The 20,484-nt window shown below is 48.5% G+C and overlaps 1 protein-coding gene across 2 annotated transcripts in view; it reads right to left on the bottom strand.

The window, feature by feature from the left end:
• Positions 1 to 20,484, bottom strand: part of LOC122557747 (SH2 domain-containing adapter protein F-like) — a 357,025-nt gene that overhangs the window by 58,760 nt on the left and 277,781 nt on the right. For both annotated transcript variants that reach the window (XR_015760338.1, XM_087996898.1), the window contains exon 4: positions 1,931 to 2,084. Coding sequence is in view for 1 of the 2 variants with exons in the window: in XM_087996898.1 (XP_087853024.1) it covers positions 1,931 to 2,084 (154 nt within the window). In the remaining variant the exon portion in view is untranslated. The remainder of the gene's footprint in view (positions 1 to 1,930; positions 2,085 to 20,484) is intronic.

The raw sequence follows: 20,484 nt of genomic DNA, 5'->3' as shown, positions 1-20,484 counted from the left end.
TAATTCTGACCAAACTCTGAGATTGAGGACTCTGCTTCCCCTTCTGCAACTGGATCCTCCACTTCCTGACCCACAGACAGAAATCAGTGAGAATAGGCAATAACACCATCTCCATGATAACCCTCAACATCTGTGCCCTACAAGGCATTATACTCAGCCAATTCTATGCTCCTTATACATACATGACTGTGTGACCAAATTCTGCTCCAGTTTGCGGATGACACCACCTTGATGAGACAGAGTACAGTAAAAAAAAAGAGAGCTTGATGATATGATGTAAAGTCAACAATCTCTCCCTTGATGTCAGCAAAATAAAGGAAGCGGAGTGGATGACATGCTCCTTCTGTATCAACTGTGGAGATGTCAAGAGCTTCAAATTCCTAAGGACAAATGTCACCAACGATCTGTCGGGTCCATCCATCTTGATTCTGCAAATCATGAGGGGCATATATAAGGGGAATAGCAAATGTGTTTTCTCTAGGGTAAAATTTAGAGGGCATATTTCTAAGGTGAGAGGAGAAAGATTTAGAAAGGATTTGAGAGATATTTTCCACACAGAGGATCTTTCATATATGGAATGAACTGCCAGAGCAAGTCGTGTTTGCAGGTACTGTTACATAATTTAAAAGACATTTGGATAGGTATATGAATAGGAAAGGTTTAGAGGGATATGAAGAAAGTGAGGACTGCAGATGCTGGAGTGTCAAAGTCAAAAAGCTGATGAAGGGAATGCCCAAAATGTCGACTTCCTGTTCCTTGGATGCTGCCTGATCTGTTGCATTTTTTTTCCAGCACCACACTTTTCAACTTAGCGGGTCAAACACAGGCACTTGGTTGGCTTGGACAGGTTGCACTGAAGCATCTGATATTATGACTCATTCAGAAAGTACCTCAATGCCTCTACTCCCTCAGAAGGCTAAGGGATTTTGGCATGTCCACAATTACTCTTATCAATTTTATAGATGCACAGAAAGCATTATATCCAGATGCGTCACAGCTTGTTGTGGCAACTGCTCTGCCCAAGCTTGCACGAAATTACAGAGTTCTGAATGTAGTCCAGGCCATCTCACAAACCAGGCTTCCACCCACTGACTCCATCATACTTCCCGCTACCTCAGGAACATAATCAAAGATCTCTCCCATCGGGGTTATACTCTCTTCTGTCCAGAAGATACAAAAGTTTGAAACACATATCAACAGATTCAAGAACAGCTTCCTCCCTGCTGTTATTAGACTTTTGAATGACCTCTCATATATTAAAGCTGACCTTTATTTGCACCTTCTCTGCAGCTGTAACACTATATCTTGCATTCTGTTCTACTATCTTGATTAACATATGAAAGGTATGATTTGCCTGGATACCATGCAAAACAATACTTTTCACTGTATCTTGACAATACATGACAATAACAAATAAAACCAGTGATTCACCAAAAGCAAGGGGCAAAGGAGAAAATAGGGAACCAAACAATGAATTTGAAATCTTTACATTCTTCAGTATTAATTTTATTTCCTTTTTACTGATTATTTTATTGTTCCACCCCAACCCACTCAATCCTTGGCTAAAAACTGCTGAAGGCATAATTTTAGTTCACTCTTGCAACAAAACAAACCCACTTTCATTCTGTGTTCATGCGTAATTATTTCAGGAAACAATTTGACATATGACAAGTATCCTAGAATCCCTGTCAGGTTCAATCCACACAGTCTAAACATAAACTCAACATTCAGTCATTTATCTTAGAATATTAATTTTCAAACCAGATTCAGATACTGGCAGCATAAATGGAAACAATTTGTACTGTATTTCTCCAGCTACAATTACTTACTCTGCAGACATAGGCTGTGCATATTTAGTGAATTGATTAATTCTTTAATGGATTATGAAAGAAGTTAATAGGGAACACAGAAATACAAAACACTGACTTACACTTGTTTCTCCAGTGGTGTGTTTGGATTTACTGTCTCTCCTATAATCCCACGAAACTCCAGACCTCCATGTTTGTTTCGACCTGGGGGTCTTAGTTGTCTGTATCTATCACAAAAGGGAGCGGATTGCCTTCTCTGAAATCCGCTGACTTGAGCTACAAGGAGACAAAACAATCATACTTTAACAAGTTTTTTATCTTTACTTTAAACAATTCTTATCAAATAAAACAAGTCAGAAATTGGAAAATGTTAATAGGCCCAACCAGGTGTTATCCTTTTACACAAGATGGTACTTTACTGATCACTCTGAGTTTACCATGTGTGTTGTAGTCTGGAGCATTGGATGAAAAGTCAGAGGCATCTACATTCCATTCCTCACACAGCTGACCAGGAATTGCTCTAATTCTTACCTTGTGCTATTGGAAGGATTTGTAGGTTAGCACTCAATCCATGTAGTCAACAAATGAATACAATTTCATTGGTCACCAAGTCCTGAAGTGGGACTTTAAGATGGAGCTTTTGGCTCAGAGACAGAGACACTACCAACTGCATCACAAGAGCTCCCTCTTATTTCAGCATTCCCACTCACACACTCAGTCTCGCTCTCTCTCACTTGCAGTCTCTCTCTCATCATCTTTTTCACATGCAGTCTCTCTCTCTCACATACTCTCTCTCGCTAGCGCTCTCTCTCTCTCCCACGCACAGTTTCTATCTCTCTCTCTCTGACACAGTCTCGCTCTTGCTCTCTCCCACACAGTTTTGATCTCTCTCTCGCTTTCTCTCACACACACAGAGTCTTCCCTCTCTCGCTCACTCTATCTCACACACACAGTCTCTCTCTCTCTCACAATCTCTCTCTCTTGCTCTCACAAGAGAGTCTTTCCCTCTCTCTCGCACAGTCTCTCTCGCTCTCTCACAAACATTATTGATCTCTCTCTCTCACACACAGACTCTCTCTCACGCACACACAGTCTCTCTCACACAGTCTCTCTCACTCACACACACAGTCTCTCTCTCACACAGTCTCTCTCACTCACACATACAGTCTCTCTCTCACACAGTCTCTCTCTGACACACACACATAGTGTCTCTCTCTCACTCTTTCTGACACACAGTCTCTCTCTCTCTGACACATATCCACAATCTCTCCCTCACACACAGTCTCTCCCTCTCTCAGTCTCTGTCTCACACAGTCTCTCTCTCTCTCACAATCTCTCTCTCTTGCTCTCACACACAGTCTTTCCCTCTCTCTCGCACAGTCTCTCTCTCTCGCTCTCTCACAAACATTATTGATCTCTCACTCTCTCACAGTCTCTCTCACACACACAGTCTCTCTCACACACAGTCTCTCTCACTCACACACACAGTCTCTCTCTCACACACACAGTCCCTCTCACACACACAGTCTCGCTCTCACACACACAGTCTCTCACACAGTCTCTCTCTGACACACACACATAGTGTCTCTCTCTCACTCTCTCTTTCTGACACACAGTCTCTCTCTCTTTGACACATATCCACAGACAATCTCTCCCTCACACACAGTCTCTCCCTCTCTCAGTCTCTGTCTCACACAGTCTCTCTCTTACGCACAGTCTCTCTCTCTCTCTCTCTCTCCCAGTCTCTCTCTCATGCACAGGGTCTCTCTCTCACACACACACAGTCACTCTCTCTCTCTGACACATACCCACAGACAATCTCTCACACACAGTCTCTCCCTCTCTCAAGTCTCTGTCTCACACAGTCTCTCTCTTACACACAGTCTCTCTCTCCCACAGTCTCTCTCTCTCACGCACACACACCCACAGTCTCTCTCTCTCACACACACAGTCCTTCTCCCTCTCACACAGTCTCTCTCTCTCTCTCACACATGCTCAGTCTCCCTCACACAGTCTCTCTCTTACCCACAGTCTCTCTCTCTCCCACAGTTTCTCTCTCTCACGCACACACGCACACAGTCTCTCTCCCACACACAGTCTCTCTCTCACACACACCCACAGTCTCTCTCTCTCTCACACATGCACAGTCTCCCTCTCTCATACAGTCTTTCTCTCTCACAAAGTCTCTCTCTCTCACACACAGTCCTTCTCCCTCTCACACAGTCTCTCTCTCTCTCACATACACTCTTTCTCTCACACCCACACATACATACACAGTCTCTCTTCTTTTCTCTCTCTCACACACACATAGTCTCTCTATCTCCCTCACACACACAGTGTCTCTCTCTCACACACACACGCACACACAGTCTCTCTCTCTCACACACAGTCTCTCTCTCTCTCACACATGCACACAGTCTCTCTCTCTCATACAGTCTCTCTCTCTCACACACACAGTCCTTCTCCCTCTCACACACAGTCTCTCTCTCTCACACACACAGTCCTTCTCCCTCTCACACACAGTCTCTCTCTCTCACACATGCACAGTCTCCCTCTCTCATAGTCTCTCTCTCTCACACAGTCTCTGTCTCACACAGTCTCTCTCTTACACACAGTCTCTCTCTACCACAGTCTCTCTCTCTCTCACGCACACATGCACACAGTCTCTCTCCCACACACAGTCTCTCTCTCTCACACACACCCACAGTCTCTCTCTCTCACACACAGTCTCTCTCTCACACATGCACAGTCTCTCTCTCTCACACAGTCTCTCTCTCTCACATACACTCTTTCTCTCACACCCACAGTCTCTCTTCTCTCTCTCTCACACACACATAGTCTCTCTATCTCCCTCACACACAGTGTCTCTCACACACAGTCTCTCTCTCTCACACACAGTCTCTCTCTCTCTCTCTCTCACACACACATGCACACAGTCTCCCTCTCTCATACAGTCTCTCTCTCTCTCACACACACAGTCCTTCTCCGTCTCACACACAGTGTCTCTCTCTCACACGCACAAACACACAATCTCTCTCTCTCTCACGCATACACACACGCACACACAGTCTCTCTCCGTCTCTCTCTCTCTTTCTCACACACAGTCTCGCTCTCACACATACACAGTCTCTCGCTCTCACACACACATTCTCTCTCTCTATCTCACACATTCTCTCTCACTCACACACAGTCTACACTCACTCTCTCTCCCACACACACTCTCTCTCTCACACAGTCTCTCGTTCACACACTCAGTCTCTCTCTCTCACACATACTCACAGCCTCTCTCTCTCACACACACAGTCCTTCTCCCTCTCATACACAGTCTCTCTCTCTCTCACACACGCACACACATTCTCCCTCTCTCACACACACAGTCTCTCTCACTCTCCCTCACACACACAGTCTCTCTCTCTCCCACACACACACATTCTCTCTCTCACACACACATTCTCTCTCACACACACACATTCTCTCTCACACACACACATTCTCTCTCTCACACACACACATTCTCTCTCTCACACACACACATTCTCTCTCACACACACACATTCTCTCTCACACACACACATTCTCTCTCACACACACACATTCTCTCTCACACACAGTCTCTCACACACACAGTCTCTCTCTCACACGCACAGTCTCTCTCTCTCTCACACGCACAGTCTCTCTCTCTCTCACACGCACAGTCTCTCTCTCTCTCACACACAGTCTCTCTCTCACATACAGTCTACCTCTCTCTCTCACACACACATTCTCTCTCTCTCTCTCACACACACATTCTCTCTCTCTCACACACACAAACATTCTCTCTCACACACACACATTCTCTCTCACACACACACATTCTCTCTCACACACACACACATTCTCTCTCTCTCACACACACATTCTCTCTCTCTCTCACACACACATTCTCTCTCTCTCACACACACATTCTCTCTCTCTCACACACACATTCACTCTCTCACACACACACATTCACTCTCACACACACACATTCACTCTCACACACACACATTCACTCACACACACACATTCACTCTCTCTCTCAAACACATTCTCTCGCTCTCTCACACACACACACATTCTCTCGCTCTCTCACACACTCTCTCTCCCACACACAGTCTCTCGTTCACACACTCAGTCTCTCTCTCTCACATAGTCACAGCCTCTCTCTCACACACACGCAGTCCTTCTCCCTCTCACAGTCTCTTTCTCTCACACACACAGTCCATTTCTCTCTCTCACACAGTCTCTCTCACACACACCCACAGTCTCTCTCTCACACACAGTCCTTCTCCCTCTCACACACAGTCTCTCTCGCTCACACACCCACATACACTCTCCCTCTCTCACACACAGTCTCTCTCTCTGTCACGCATACAGTCTCTCTCTCTCTCTCACACACACAGTCTCTCTCTCTATCTCTCCCTCACACACACAGTCTATCTCTCTCACACACAGTCTCTCTCTCACACATAGTCTCTCTCTCACACGCACACATTCTCTCTCTCTCACACACACACATTCTCTCTCTCTTACACACACACATTCTCTCTCTCTCTCACACACATTCTCTCTCTCTCACACACACAGTCTCTCTCTCTTAAACGCACAGTCTTTTTCTCTCTCTCTCTCACTCACACACACACACCCAGTCTCTCTCTCTCCCTCTCTCTCTCTCACAGGTAAACACAGTCTCGGTCTCTCTCTCACGCACACAGTCTCTCTCTCTCTCTCACACAGTCTCCCTTTGTCTCTCTCACACTTACTCACACACAGTCTGTCTCTCACACACACACACAGCCTCTCTCTCTCTCACACACACGCACACACATTCTCCCTCTCTCACACACACAGTCCTTCTCTCTCTCTCTCTCACACACACACACATTCTCTCTCTCTCACACACACAGTCCTTCTCCCTCTCATACACAGTCTCTCTCCCTCTCTCACACACGCACACACATTCTCCCTCTCTCACACACACAGTCCTTCTCTCTCTCTCTCACACAGTCTCTCTCTCTCTCCCACACACACATTCTCTCTCTCACACAGTCTCTCTCTCTCACACAGTCTCTCTCTCTCACACAGTCTCTCTCTCTCACACAGTCTATGTCCCACCCACACACACACACTCTCTCTCCCACACACACAGTCTCTCGCTCGCTCACACACAGTCTGTCTCTCTCTCCCACACACAGTCTCTCTCTCTCTCCCACAGTTTCTCTCTCTCCCCCACAGTCTCTCTCTCTCCCACACACAGAGTCTCTCTCTCTCGCACTCTCTCTCCCTCTCTCACAGTCTATTTCTCGTTCACACACTCTCTCTCTCACACACACAGTCTCTCTCCCTCACACACACACAGTCTATCTCTCTCTCTCTCTCTCTCTCTCTCTCTCACAGTCTGTCGTTCACACACTCAGAGTCTGTCTCTCTCTCGCTCACACACACACAGTCTCTCTCTCTCTCTAACACACAGCCTCTCTCTCTCTCTCCCACAGTATCTCTCTCTCTCCCACAGTCTATCTCTTTCCCACACACACAGTCTCTCTCTCTCTCTCTCACACACACTCAGTCTCTCTCGTTCACGCACTCAGTCTCTATCTCTCTCCCACACACACTGTCTATCTCTTGTTCACACACTCACACTCTCTCTCTCCCACACGCAAACATAGTCTCTCTCTCTCACACACAGTCTCTCTCTCTTAAACGCAGTCTTTTTCTCTCTCTCTCTCTCACTCACACACACACACACACACACCCAGTCTCTCTCTCTCTCTCTCTCTCTCTCTCTCTCTCACAGGTAAACACAGTCTCGGTCTCTCTCTCACGCACACAGTCTCTCTCTCTCTCTCTCTCTCACACAGTCTCCCTATGTCTCTCTCTCACTTACTCACACACAGTCTGTCTCTCACACACACACACAGCCTCTCTCTCTCTCTCTCTCACACACACACAGCCTCTCGCTCACACACACACAGCCTCTCTCTCGCTCACACACAGTCTCTCTCTCTCTCTCTCACACACAGTCCTTCTCCCTCTCATACACAGTCTCTCTCTCTCTCTCTCACACACGCACACACATTCTCCCTCTCTCACACACAGTCCTTCTCTCTCTCTCACACAGTCTCTCTCTCCCACACACACACATTCTCTCTCTCTCTCTCACACACACACAGTCCTTCTCCCTCTCATACACAGTCTCTCTCTCTCTCACACACGCACACACATTCTCCCTCTCTCACACACACAGTCCTTCTCCCTCTCATACACAGTCTCTCTCTCTCTCACACACGCACACACATTCTCCCTCTCTCACACACACAGTCCTTCTCTCTCTCTCTCTCACACAGTCTCTCTCTCTCTCCCACACACACACACATTCTCTCTCTCTCTCCCACACACACATTCTCTCTCTCACACAGTCTCTCTCTCTCACACTGTCTCTCTCTCTCACACAGTCTATCTCCCTCCCACACACACAGTCTATCTCTTGTTCACACACTCACACTCTCTCTCCCACACACACACAGTCTCTCGCTCGCTCACACACAGTCTGTCTCTCCCACACACAGTCTCTCTCTCTCTCCCACAGTTTCTCTCTCTCCCCCACAGTCTCTCTCTCTCCCACACACAGAGTCTCTCTCTCTCACACTCTCTCTCACAGTCTATTTCTCGTTCACACACTCTCTCTCTCACACACACAGTCTCTCTCCCTCACACACACACAGTCTATCTCTCTCTCTAACACACAGCCTCTCTCTCTCTCCCACAGTCTCTCTCTCTCTCCCACAGTCTCTCTCTCTCTCCCACAGTCTCTCTCTCTCTCCCACAGTCTATCTCTTTCCCACACACACAGTCTCTCTCACTCTCACACACACTCAGTCTCTCTCGTTCACGCACTCAGTCTCCCTCTCTCTCTCACACGCAAACATAGTCTCTATCTCTCACACATTCTCACAGCCTCTCTCTCTCACACACAGTCCTTCTCTCTCTCTCACACACACAGTCCTTCTCTCTCTCTCACACAGTCTCTCTCTCTCTCTTACACACACACCCACAGTCTCTCTCTCTCTCACACACAGTCCTTCTCCCTCTCACACACAGTCTCTCTCTCTCTCTCACATGCATACACGGTCTCCCTCTCTCACACACAGTCTCTCTCTCTCTCTCACACACACATTCACTCTCTCTCTCTCACACACACATTCACTCTCTCTGTCTCTCTCTCACACACACACACATTCTCTCTCTCTCTCACACACACACACACATTCTCTCTCTCTCTCTCTCACACACACACACATTCTCTCTCTCTCTCACACATTCTCTCTCTCACACACACATTCTCTCTCACACACACACAGTCTCTCTCACACACACACAGTCTCTCACACACGCACACACAGTCTCTCACACACGCACACACAGTCTCTCACACACGCACAGTCTCTCTCTCTCTGACACACACAGTCTCTCTCTCACACGCACAGTCTCTCTCTCACACGCACAGTCTCTCTCTCACACGCACAGTCTCTCTCTCTCACACACAGACTCTCTCTCACGCACACACAGTCTCTCTCACGCACACACAGTCTCTCTCACACAGTCTCTCTCACTCACACACACAGTCTCTCTCTCACACAGTCTCTCTCACTCACACATACAGTCTCTCTCTCACACAGTCTCTCTCTGACACACACACATAGTGTCTCTCTCTCACTCTTTCTGACACACAGTCTCTCTCTCTCTGACACATATCCACAATCTCTCCCTCACACACAGTCTCTCCCTCTCTCAGTCTCTGTCTCACACAGTCTCTCTCTCTCTCACAATCTCTCTCTCTTGCTCTCACACACAGTCTTTCCCTCTCTCTCGCACAGTCTCTCTCTCTCGCTCTCTCACAAACATTATTGATCTCTCTCTCTCACACACAGACTCTCTCTCACGCGCACACAGTCTCTCTCACACACACAGTCTCTCTCACACACAGTCTCTCTCACTCACACACACAGTCTCTCTCTCACACACACAGTCCCTCTCACACACACAGTCTCGCTCTCACACACACAGTCTCTCACACAGTCTCTCTCTGACACACACACATAGTGTCTCTCTCTCACTCTCTCTTTCTGACACACAGTCTCTCTCTCTTTGACACATATCCACAGACAATCTCTCCCTCACACACAGTCTCTCCCTCTCTCAGTCTCTGTCTCACACAGTCTCTCTCTTACACACAGTCTCTCTCTCTCTCTCTCTCTCCCAGTCTCTCTCTCATGCACAGGGTCTCTCTCTCTCACACACACACAGTCACTCTCTCTCTCTGACACATACCCACAGACAATCTCTCACACACAGTCTCTCCCTCTCTCAAGTCTCTGTCTCACACAGTCTCTCTCTTACACACAGTCTCTCTCTCCCACAGTCTCTCTCTCTCACGCACACACACCCACAGTCTCTCTCTCTCTCACACACACAGTCCTTCTCCCTCTCACACAGTCTCTCTCTCTCTCTCACACATGCTCAGTCTCCCTCACACAGTCTCTCTCTTACCCACAGTCTCTCTCTCCCACAGTTTCTCTCTCTCACGCACACACGCACACAGTCTCTCTCCCACACACAGTCTCTCTCTCACACACACCCACAGTCTCTCTCTCTCTCACACATGCACAGTCTCCCTCTCTCATACAGTCTTTCTCTCTCACAAAGTCTCTCTCTCTCACACACAGTCCTTCTCCCTCTCACACAGTCTCTCTCTCTCTCACACCCACACATACATACACAGTCTCTCTTCTTTTCTCTCTCTCACACACACACATAGTCTCTCTATCTCCCTCACACACACAGTGTCTCTCTCTCACACACACACGCACACACAGTCTCTCTCTCTCACACACAGTCTCTCTCTCTCTCACACATGCACACAGTCTCTCTCTCTCATACAGTCTCTCTCTCTCACACACACAGTCCTTCTCCCTCTCACACACAGTCTCTCTCTCTCACACACACAGTCCTTCTCCCTCTCACACACAGTCTCTCTCTCTCACACATGCACAGTCTCCCTCTCTCATAGTCTCTCTCTCTCACACAGTCTCTGTCTCACACAGTCTCTCTCTTACACACAGTCTCTCTCTACCACAGTCTCTCTCTCTCTCACGCACACATGCACACAGTCTCTCTCCCACACACAGTCTCTCTCTCTCACACACACCCACAGTCTCTCTCTCTCACACACAGTCTCTCTCTCACACATGCACAGTCTCTCTCTCTCACACAGTCTCTCTCTCTCACATACACTCTTTCTCTCACACCCACAGTCTCTCTTCTCTCTCTCTCACACACACATAGTCTCTCTATCTCCCTCACACACAGTGTCTCTCACACACAGTCTCTCTCTCTCACACACAGTCTCTCTCTCTCTCTCTCTCACACACACATGCACACAGTCTCCCTCTCTCATACAGTCTCTCTCTCTCTCACACACACAGTCCTTCTCCGTCTCACACACAGTGTCTCTCTCTCACACGCACAAACACACAGTCTCTCTCTCTCTCACGCATACACACACGCACACACAGTCTCTCTCCGTCTCTCTCTCTCTTTCTCACACACACAGTCTCGCTCTCACACATACACAGTCTCTCGCTCTCACACACACATTCTCTCTCTCTATCTCACACATTCTCTCTCACTCACACACAGTCTACACTCACTCTCTCTCCCACACACACTCTCTCTCTCACACAGTCTCTCGTTCACACACTCAGTCTCTCTCTCTCACACATACTCACAGCCTCTCTCTCTCACACACACAGTCCTTCTCCCTCTCATACACAGTCTCTCTCTCTCACACACGCACACACATTCTCCCTCTCTCACACACACAATCCTTCTCTCTCTCACACACACAGTCTCTCTCACTCTCCCTCACACATACAGTCTCTCTCTCTCCCACACACACACATTCTCTCTCTCACACACACACATTCTCTCTCACACACACACATTCTCTCTCACACACACACACATTCTCTCTCTCACACGCACACATTCTCTCTCACACACACACATTCTCTCTCACACACACACATTCTCTCTCACACACACACATTCTCTCTCACACACAGTCTCTCACACACACAGTCTCTCTCTCACACGCACAGTCTCTCTCTCTCTCACACGCACAGTCTCTCTCTCTCTCACACGCACAGTCTCTCTCTCTCTCACACGCACAGTCTCTCTCTCTCTCACACGCACAGTCTCTCTCTCTCTCACACGCACAGTCTCTCTCTCTCTCACACACAGTCTCTCTCTCACACACAGTCTACCTCTCTCTCTCACACACACATTCTCTCTCTCTCTCTCACACACACATTCTCTCTCTCTCACACACACAAACATTCTCTCTCACACACACACATTCTCTCTCACACACACACACATTCTCTCTCTCTCACACACACATTCTCTCTCTCTCACACACACATTCTCTCTCTCACACACACATTCTCTCTCTCTCTCACACACACATTCTCTCTCTCTCACACACACATTCTCTCTCTCTCACACACACATTCACTCTCTCACACACACACATTCACTCTCACACACACACATTCACTCTCACACACACACATTCACTCTCTCTCTCAAACACATTCTCTCGCTCTCTCACACACACACACATTCTCTCGCTCTCTCACACACTCTCTCTCCCACACACAGTCTCTCGTTCACACACTCAGTCTCTCTCTCTCACATAGTCACAGCCTCTCTCTCACACACACGCAGTCCTTCTCCCTCTCACAGTCTCTTTCTCTCACACACACAGTCCATTTCTCTCTCTCACACAGTCTCTCTCACACACACCCACAGTCTCTCTCTCACACACAGTCCTTCTCCCTCTCACACACAGTCTCTCTCGCTCACACACCCACATACACTCTCCCTCTCTCACACACAGTCTCTCTCTCTGTCACGCATACAGTCTCTCTCTCTCTCTCACACACACAGTCTCTCTCTCTATCTCTCCCTCACACACACAGTCTATCTCTCTCACACACAGTCTCTCTCTCACACATAGTCTCTCTCTCACACGCACACATTCTCTCTCTCTCACACACACACATTCTCTCTCTCTTACACACACACATTCTCTCTCTCTCTCACACACATTCTCTCTCTCTCTCACACACAGTCTCTCTCTCTTAAACGCACAGTCTTTTTCTCTCTCTCTCTCACTCACACACACACACCCAGTCTCTCTCTCTCCCTCTCTCTCTCTCACAGGTAAACACAGTCTCGGTCTCTCTCTCACGCACACAGTCTCTCTCTCTCTCTCACACAGTCTCCCTTTGTCTCTCTCACACTTACTCACACACAGTCTGTCTCTCACACACACACACAGCCTCTCTCTCTCTCACACACACGCACACACATTCTCCCTCTCTCACACACACAGTCCTCTCTCTCTCTCTCACACACACACACATTCTCTCTCTCTCACACACACAGTCCTTCTCCCTCTCATACACAGTCTCTCTCCCTCTCTCACACACGCACACACATTCTCCCTCTCTCACACACACAGTCCTTCTCTCTCTCTCTCACACAGTCTCTCTCTCTCTCCCACACACACATTCTCTCTCTCACACAGTCTCTCTCTCTCACACAGTCTCTCTCTCTCACACAGTCTATCTCCCACCCACACACACACACTCTCTCTCCCACACACACAGTCTCTCGCTCGCTCACACACAGTCTGTCTCTCTCTCCCACACACAGTCTCTCTCTCTCTCCCACAGTTTCTCTCTCTCCCCCACAGTCTCTCTCTCTCCCACACACAGAGTCTCTCTCTCTCGCACTCTCTCTCCCTCTCTCACAGTCTATTTCTCGTTCACACACTCTCTCTCTCACACACACAGTCTCTCTCCCTCACACACACACAGTCTATCTCTCTCTCTCTCTCTCTCTCACAGTCTGTCGTTCACACACTCAGAGTCTGTCTCTCTCTCGCTCACACACACACAGTCTCTCTCTCTCTCTAACACACAGCCTCTCTCTCTCTCCCACAGTATCTCTCTCTCTCCCACAGTCTATCTCTTTCCCACACACACAGTCTCTCTCTCTCTCTCTCACACACACTCAGTCTCTCTCGTTCACGCACTCAGTCTCTATCTCTCTCCCACACACACTGTCTATCTCTTGTTCACACACTCACACTCTCTCTCTCCCACACGCAAACATAGTCTCTCTCTCTCACACACAGTCTCTCTCTCTTAAACGCAGTCTTTTTCTCTCTCTCTCTCTCACTCACACACACACACACACACACCCAGTCTCTCTCTCTCTCTCTCTCTCTCTCTCACAGGTAAACACAGTCTCGGTCTCTCTCTCACGCACACAGTCTCTCTCTCTCTCTCTCTCTCACACAGTCTCCCTTTGTCTCTCTCTCACTTACTCACACACAGTCTGTCTCTCACACACACACACAGCCTCTCTCTCTCTCTCTCACACACACACACAGCCTCTCGCTCACACACACACAGCCTCTATCTCGCTCACACACAGTCTCTCTCTCTCTCTCTCACACACAGTCTGTCTCTCTCTCCCACACACAGTCTCTCTCTCTCTCCCACAGTTTCTCTCTCTCCCCCACAGTCTCTCTCTCTCCCACACACAGAGTCTCTCTCTCTCGCACTCTCTCTCCCTCTCTCACAGTCTATTTCTCGTTCACACACTCTCTCTCTCACACACACAGTCTCTCTCCCTCACACACACACAGTCTATCTCTCTCTCTCTCTCTCTCTCACAGTCTGTCGTTCACACACTCAGAGTCTGTCTCTCTCTCGCTCACACACACACAGTCTCTCTCTCTCTCTAACACACAGCCTCTCTCTCTCTCCCACAGTATCTCTCTCTCTCCCACAGTCTATCTCTTTCCCACACACACAGTCTCTCTCTCTCTCTCTCACACACACTCAGTCTCTCTCGTTCACGCACTCAGTCTCTATCTCTCTCCCACACACACTGTCTATCTCTTGTTCACACACTCACACTCTCTCTCTCCCACACGCAAACATAGTCTCTCTCTCTCACACACAGTCTCTCTCTCTTAAACGCAGTCTTTTTCTCTCTCTCTCTCTCACTCACACACACACACACACACACCCAGTCTCTCTCTCTCTCTCTCTCTCTCTCTCACAGGTAAACACAGTCTCGGTCTCTCTCTCACGCACACAGTCTCTCTCTCTCTCTCTCTCTCACACAGTCTCCCTTTGTCTCTCTCTCACTTACTCACACACAGTCTGTCTCTCACACACACACACAGCCTCTCTCTCTCTCTCTCACACACACACACAGCCTCTCGCTCACACACACACAGCCTCTATCTCGCTCACACACAGTCTCTCTCTCTCTCTCTCACACACAGTCCTTCTCCCTCTCATACACAGTCTCTCTCTCTCTCTCTCACACACGCACACACATTCTCCCTCTCTCACACACACAGTCCTTCTCTCTCTCTCTCTCACACAGTCTCTCTCTCTCTCCCACACACACACACATTCTCTCTCTCTCTCCCACACACACATTCTCTCTCTCACACAGTCTCTCTCTCTCACACTGTCTCTCTCTCTCACACAGTCTATCTCCCTCCCACACACACAGTCTATCTCTTGTTCACACACTCACACTCTCTCTCCCACACACACACAGTCTCTCGCTCGCTCACACACAGTCTGTCTCTCTCTCCCACACACAGTCTCTCTCTCTCTCCCACAGTTTCTCTCTCTCCCCCACAGTCTCTCTCTCTCCCACACACAGAATCTCTCTCTCTCACACTCTCTCTCACAGTCTATTTCTCGTTCACACACTCTCTCTCTCACACACACAGTCTCTCTCCCTCACACACACACAGTCTATCTCTCTCTCTAACACACAGCCTCTCTCTCTCTCCCACAGTCTCTCTCTCTCTCCCACAGTCTCTCTCTCTCTCCCACAGTCTATCTCTTTCCCACACACACAGTCTCTCTCACTCTCACACACACTCAGTCTCTCTCGTTCACGCACTCAGTCTCCCTCTCTCTCTCACACGCAAACATAGTCTCTATCTCTCACACATTCTCACAGCCTCTCTCTCTCACACACAGTCCTTCTCTCTCTCTCACACACACAGTCCTTCTCTCTCTCTCACACAGTCTCTCTCTCTCTCTTACACACACACCCACAGTCTCTCTCTCTCTCACACACAGTCCTTCTCCCTCTCACACACAGTCTCTCTCTCTCTCTCACATGCATACACGGTCTCCCTCTCTCACACACAGTCTCTCTCTCTCTCACACACACATTCACTCTCTCTGTCTCTCTCTCACACACATTCACTCTCTCTGTCTCTCTCTCACACACACACACATTCTCTCTCTCTCTCTCTCACACACACACACACATTCTCTCTCTCTCTCTCTCACACACACACACATTCTCTCTCTCTCTCTCACACACACATTCTCTCTCTCACACACACATTCTCTCTCACACACACACAGTCTCTCTCTCACACACACACAGTCTCTCACACACACACACACAGTCTCTCACACACGCACACACAGTCTCTCACACACGCACAGTCTCTCTCTCTCTGACACACACAGTCTCTCTCTCACACGCACAGTCTCTCTCTCACACGCACAGTCTCTCTCTCTCTCACACAAACAGTCTCTCTCTCACACACAGTCTCTCTCTCACACACACAGTCTCTCTCTCACACACACAGTCTCTCTCTCACACACACAGTCTCTCTCTCACACACAGTCTCTCTCTCTCACACACAGTCTCTCTCTCACACAGTCTCTCTCTCTCACACAGTCTCTCTCTCACACAGTCTATCTCTCTCTCTCTCACACACACATTCTCTCTCTCACACACACACATTCTCTCTCTCACACACATTCTCTCTCTCTCTCAAACACATTCTCTCTCTCTCTCACACACACAAACATTCTCTCTCTCTCTCACACACACACATTCACTCTCTCTCACACACAAATTCACTCTCTCTCTCTCACGCACACATTCACTCTCTCTCACACACATTCTCTCGCTCTCTCACACACACACATTCTCTCGCTCTCTCACACACTCTCTCTCCCACACACAGTCTCTCGTTCACACACTCAGTCTCTCTCTCTCACATAGTCACAGCCTCTCTCTCTCACACACACAGTCCTTCTCCCTCTCACAGTCTCTCTTGCTCACACACCCACACACATTCTCGCTCTCTCACACACAGTCTCTCTCTCTGTCACGCATATAGTCTCTCTCTCACACACACAGTCTATCTCTCCCACACACAGTCTCTCGTTCACACACTCAGTCTCTCTCTCTCTCACATAGTCACAGCCTCTCTCTCTCACACACACAGTCCTTCTCCCTCTCACAGTCTCTCTCTCTCACACACACAGTCCATTTCTCTCTCTCACACAGTCTCTCTCACACACACCCACAGTCGCTCTCTCACACACACAGTCCTTCTCCCTCTCACAGTCTCTCTCTCACACACACAGTCCATTTCTCTCTCACAGTGTCTCTGACACACACCCACAGTATCTCTCTCTCACACACACACTCCTTCTCCCTCTCACACACAGTCTCTCTCGCTCACACACCCACACACATTCTCCCTCTCTCACACACAGTCTCTCTCTCTGTCACGCATACAGTCTCTCTCTCTGTCACGCATACAGTCTCTCTCTCTATCTCTCTCTCACACACACTCTCTCTCACAGTCTCTCGTGCACACACTCAGTCTCTCTCACACATACTCACAGCCTCTCTCTCTCACACACACAGTCCTTCTCCCTCTCATACACAGTCTCTCTCTCACACAGTCTCTCTCTCTCTCTCACACACAAACATTCTCTCTCTCTCACACACACACATTCTCTCTCTCTCACACACACACATTCTCTCTCTCTCTCTCACACACACACACATTCTCTCTCTCACACGCACACACATTCTCTCTCTCTCACACGCAGTCTCTCACACACACACAGTCTCTCTCTCTGACACACACAGTTTCTCTCTCACACACACAGTCTCTCTCTCACACAGTCTCTCTCTCACACACACAGTCTATCTCTCTCTCACACACACATTCTCTCTCTCTCTCTCTCTCGCACACACATTCTCTCTCTCTCTCTCACACACATTCTCTCTCTCTCTCTCACACACACATTCTCTCTCTCTCTCTCACACACACATTCTCTCTCTCTCACACACACATTCTCTCTCTCTCTCACACACATTCTCTCTCTCTCTCACACACATTCTCTCTCTCTCTCACACACACACACATTCTCTCTCTCTCTCACACACACACATTCTCTCTCTCTCACACACACACACATTCTCTCTCTCTCTCACACACACACACATTCTCTCTCTCTCACACACACACATTCTCTCTCTCTCTCACACACACACACATTCTCTCTCTCTCTCACACACACACACATTCTCTCTCTCTCTCACACACACACACATTCTCTCTCTCTTACTCTCTCACACACACATTCTCTCTCTCTCTCACACACACACATTCACTCTCTCTCTCTCACACACATTCACTCTCTCTCACACACACGTTCACTCTCTGTCTCACACACACGTTCACTCTCTGTCTCACACACATTCACTCTCTCTCTCACACATTCTCACTCTCTCTCTCTCTCACACACACATTCACTCTCTCTCTCTCACGCACATTCTCTCGCTCTCTCTCACACACACATTTTCTCACTCTCTCACACACTCTATCTCCCACACACAGTCTCTCGTTCACACACTCAGTCTCTCTCTCACACACACCCACAGTCTCTCTCTCTCACACACACAGTCTTTCTCCCTCTCACAGTCTCTCTCTCTCACACACACAGTCCATTTCTCTCTCTCACACAGTCTCTCTCACACACACCCACAGTCTCTCTCTCACACACACACACTCCTTCTCCCTCTCACACACAGGCTCTCTCGCTCACACCCCCACACACATTCTCCCTCTCTCACACACAGTCTCTCTCTCTGTCACGCATACAGTCTCTCTCTCACACACACAGTCTCTCTCTATCTCTCTCACACACACACATTCTCTCTCTCTCACACACACACATTCTCTCTCTCTCACACACACACACATTCTCTCTCTCTTACACACACACATTCTCTGCTCTCTCTTACACACACACATTCTCTCTCTCTTACACACACAGTCTCTCGTTCACACACTCAGTCTCTCTCTCTCACATAGTCACAGCCTCTCTCTCTCACACACACAGTCCTTCTCCCTCTCACAGTCTCTTTCTCTCACACACACAGTCCATTTCTCTCTCTCACACAGTCTCTCTCACACACACCCACAGTCTCTCTCTCACACACAGTCCTTTTCCCTCTCACACACAGTCTCTCTCGCTCACACACCCACATACACTCTCCCTCTCTCACACACAGTCTCTCTCTCTGTCACGCATACAGTCTCTCTCTCTCTCACACAGAGTCTCTCTCTCTCTATCTCTCCCTCACACATACAGTCTATCTCTCTCACACACAGTCTCTCTCTCACACATAGTCTCTCTCTCACACACACACATTCTCTCTCTCTCTCACACATACATTCTCTCTCTCTTACACACAGACATTCTCTCTCTCTTACACATACAGTCTCTCTCTCTCTCACACAGTCTATCTCTCTCCCACACACACAGTCTATCTCTTGTTCACACACTCACACTCTCTCTCTCCCACACGCAAACATAGTCTCTCTCTCTCTCACACACAGTCTCTCTCTCTTAACCGCACAGTCTTTTTCTCTCTCTCTCTCTCACACACACACACACCCAGTCTCTCTCTCTCTCTCTCTCACAGGTAAACACAGTCTCGGTCTCTCTCTCACGCACACAGTCTCTCTCTCTCTCTCACACAGTCTCCCTTTGTCTCTCTCACACTTACTCACACACAGTCTGTCTCTCACACACACACACAGCCTCTCTCTCTCTCTCACACACGCACACACATTCTCCCTCTCTCACACACACAGTCCTTCTCTCTCTCTCCCTCACACACACACATTCTCTCTCTCTCTCTCACACACATACAGTCCTTCTCCCTCTCATACACAGTCTCTCTCTCTCTCACACACGCACACACATTCTCCCTCTCTCACACACACAGTCCTTCTCTCTCTCTCTCTCTCACACAGTCTCTCTCTCTCTCCCACACACACACATTCTCTCTCTCTCTCCCACACACACATTCTCTCTCTCACACAGATTCTCTCTCTCCCCCACAGTCTCTCTCTCTCACACTCTCTCTCCCTCTCTCACAATCTATTTCTCGTTCACACACTCTCTCTCTCACACACAGTCTCTCTCCCTCACACACACAGTCTATCTCTCTCTCTCTCTCTCTCTCAGTCTGTCGTTCACACACTCAGAGTCTGTCTCTCTCTCGCTCACACACAGTCTCTCTCTCTCTCTAACACACAGCCTCTCTCTCTCTCCCACAGTCTCTCTCTCTCTCCCACAGTCTATCTCTTTCCCACACACACAGTCTCTCTCTCTCTCTCACACATACTCAGTCTCTCTCGTTCACGCACTCAGTC

Source organism: Chiloscyllium plagiosum, unplaced genomic scaffold (genome assembly GCF_037043375.1).
Source record: "Chiloscyllium plagiosum isolate Xiang-an unplaced genomic scaffold, Cpla_swu_hap1 HiC_scaffold_2, whole genome shotgun sequence".
Classification (NCBI taxonomy): Eukaryota; Metazoa; Chordata; class Chondrichthyes; order Orectolobiformes; family Hemiscylliidae; genus Chiloscyllium; species Chiloscyllium plagiosum.
The sequence above is the reverse complement of the archived record's forward strand: the minus strand, read 5'-3'. Positions and strand labels throughout refer to the sequence as shown.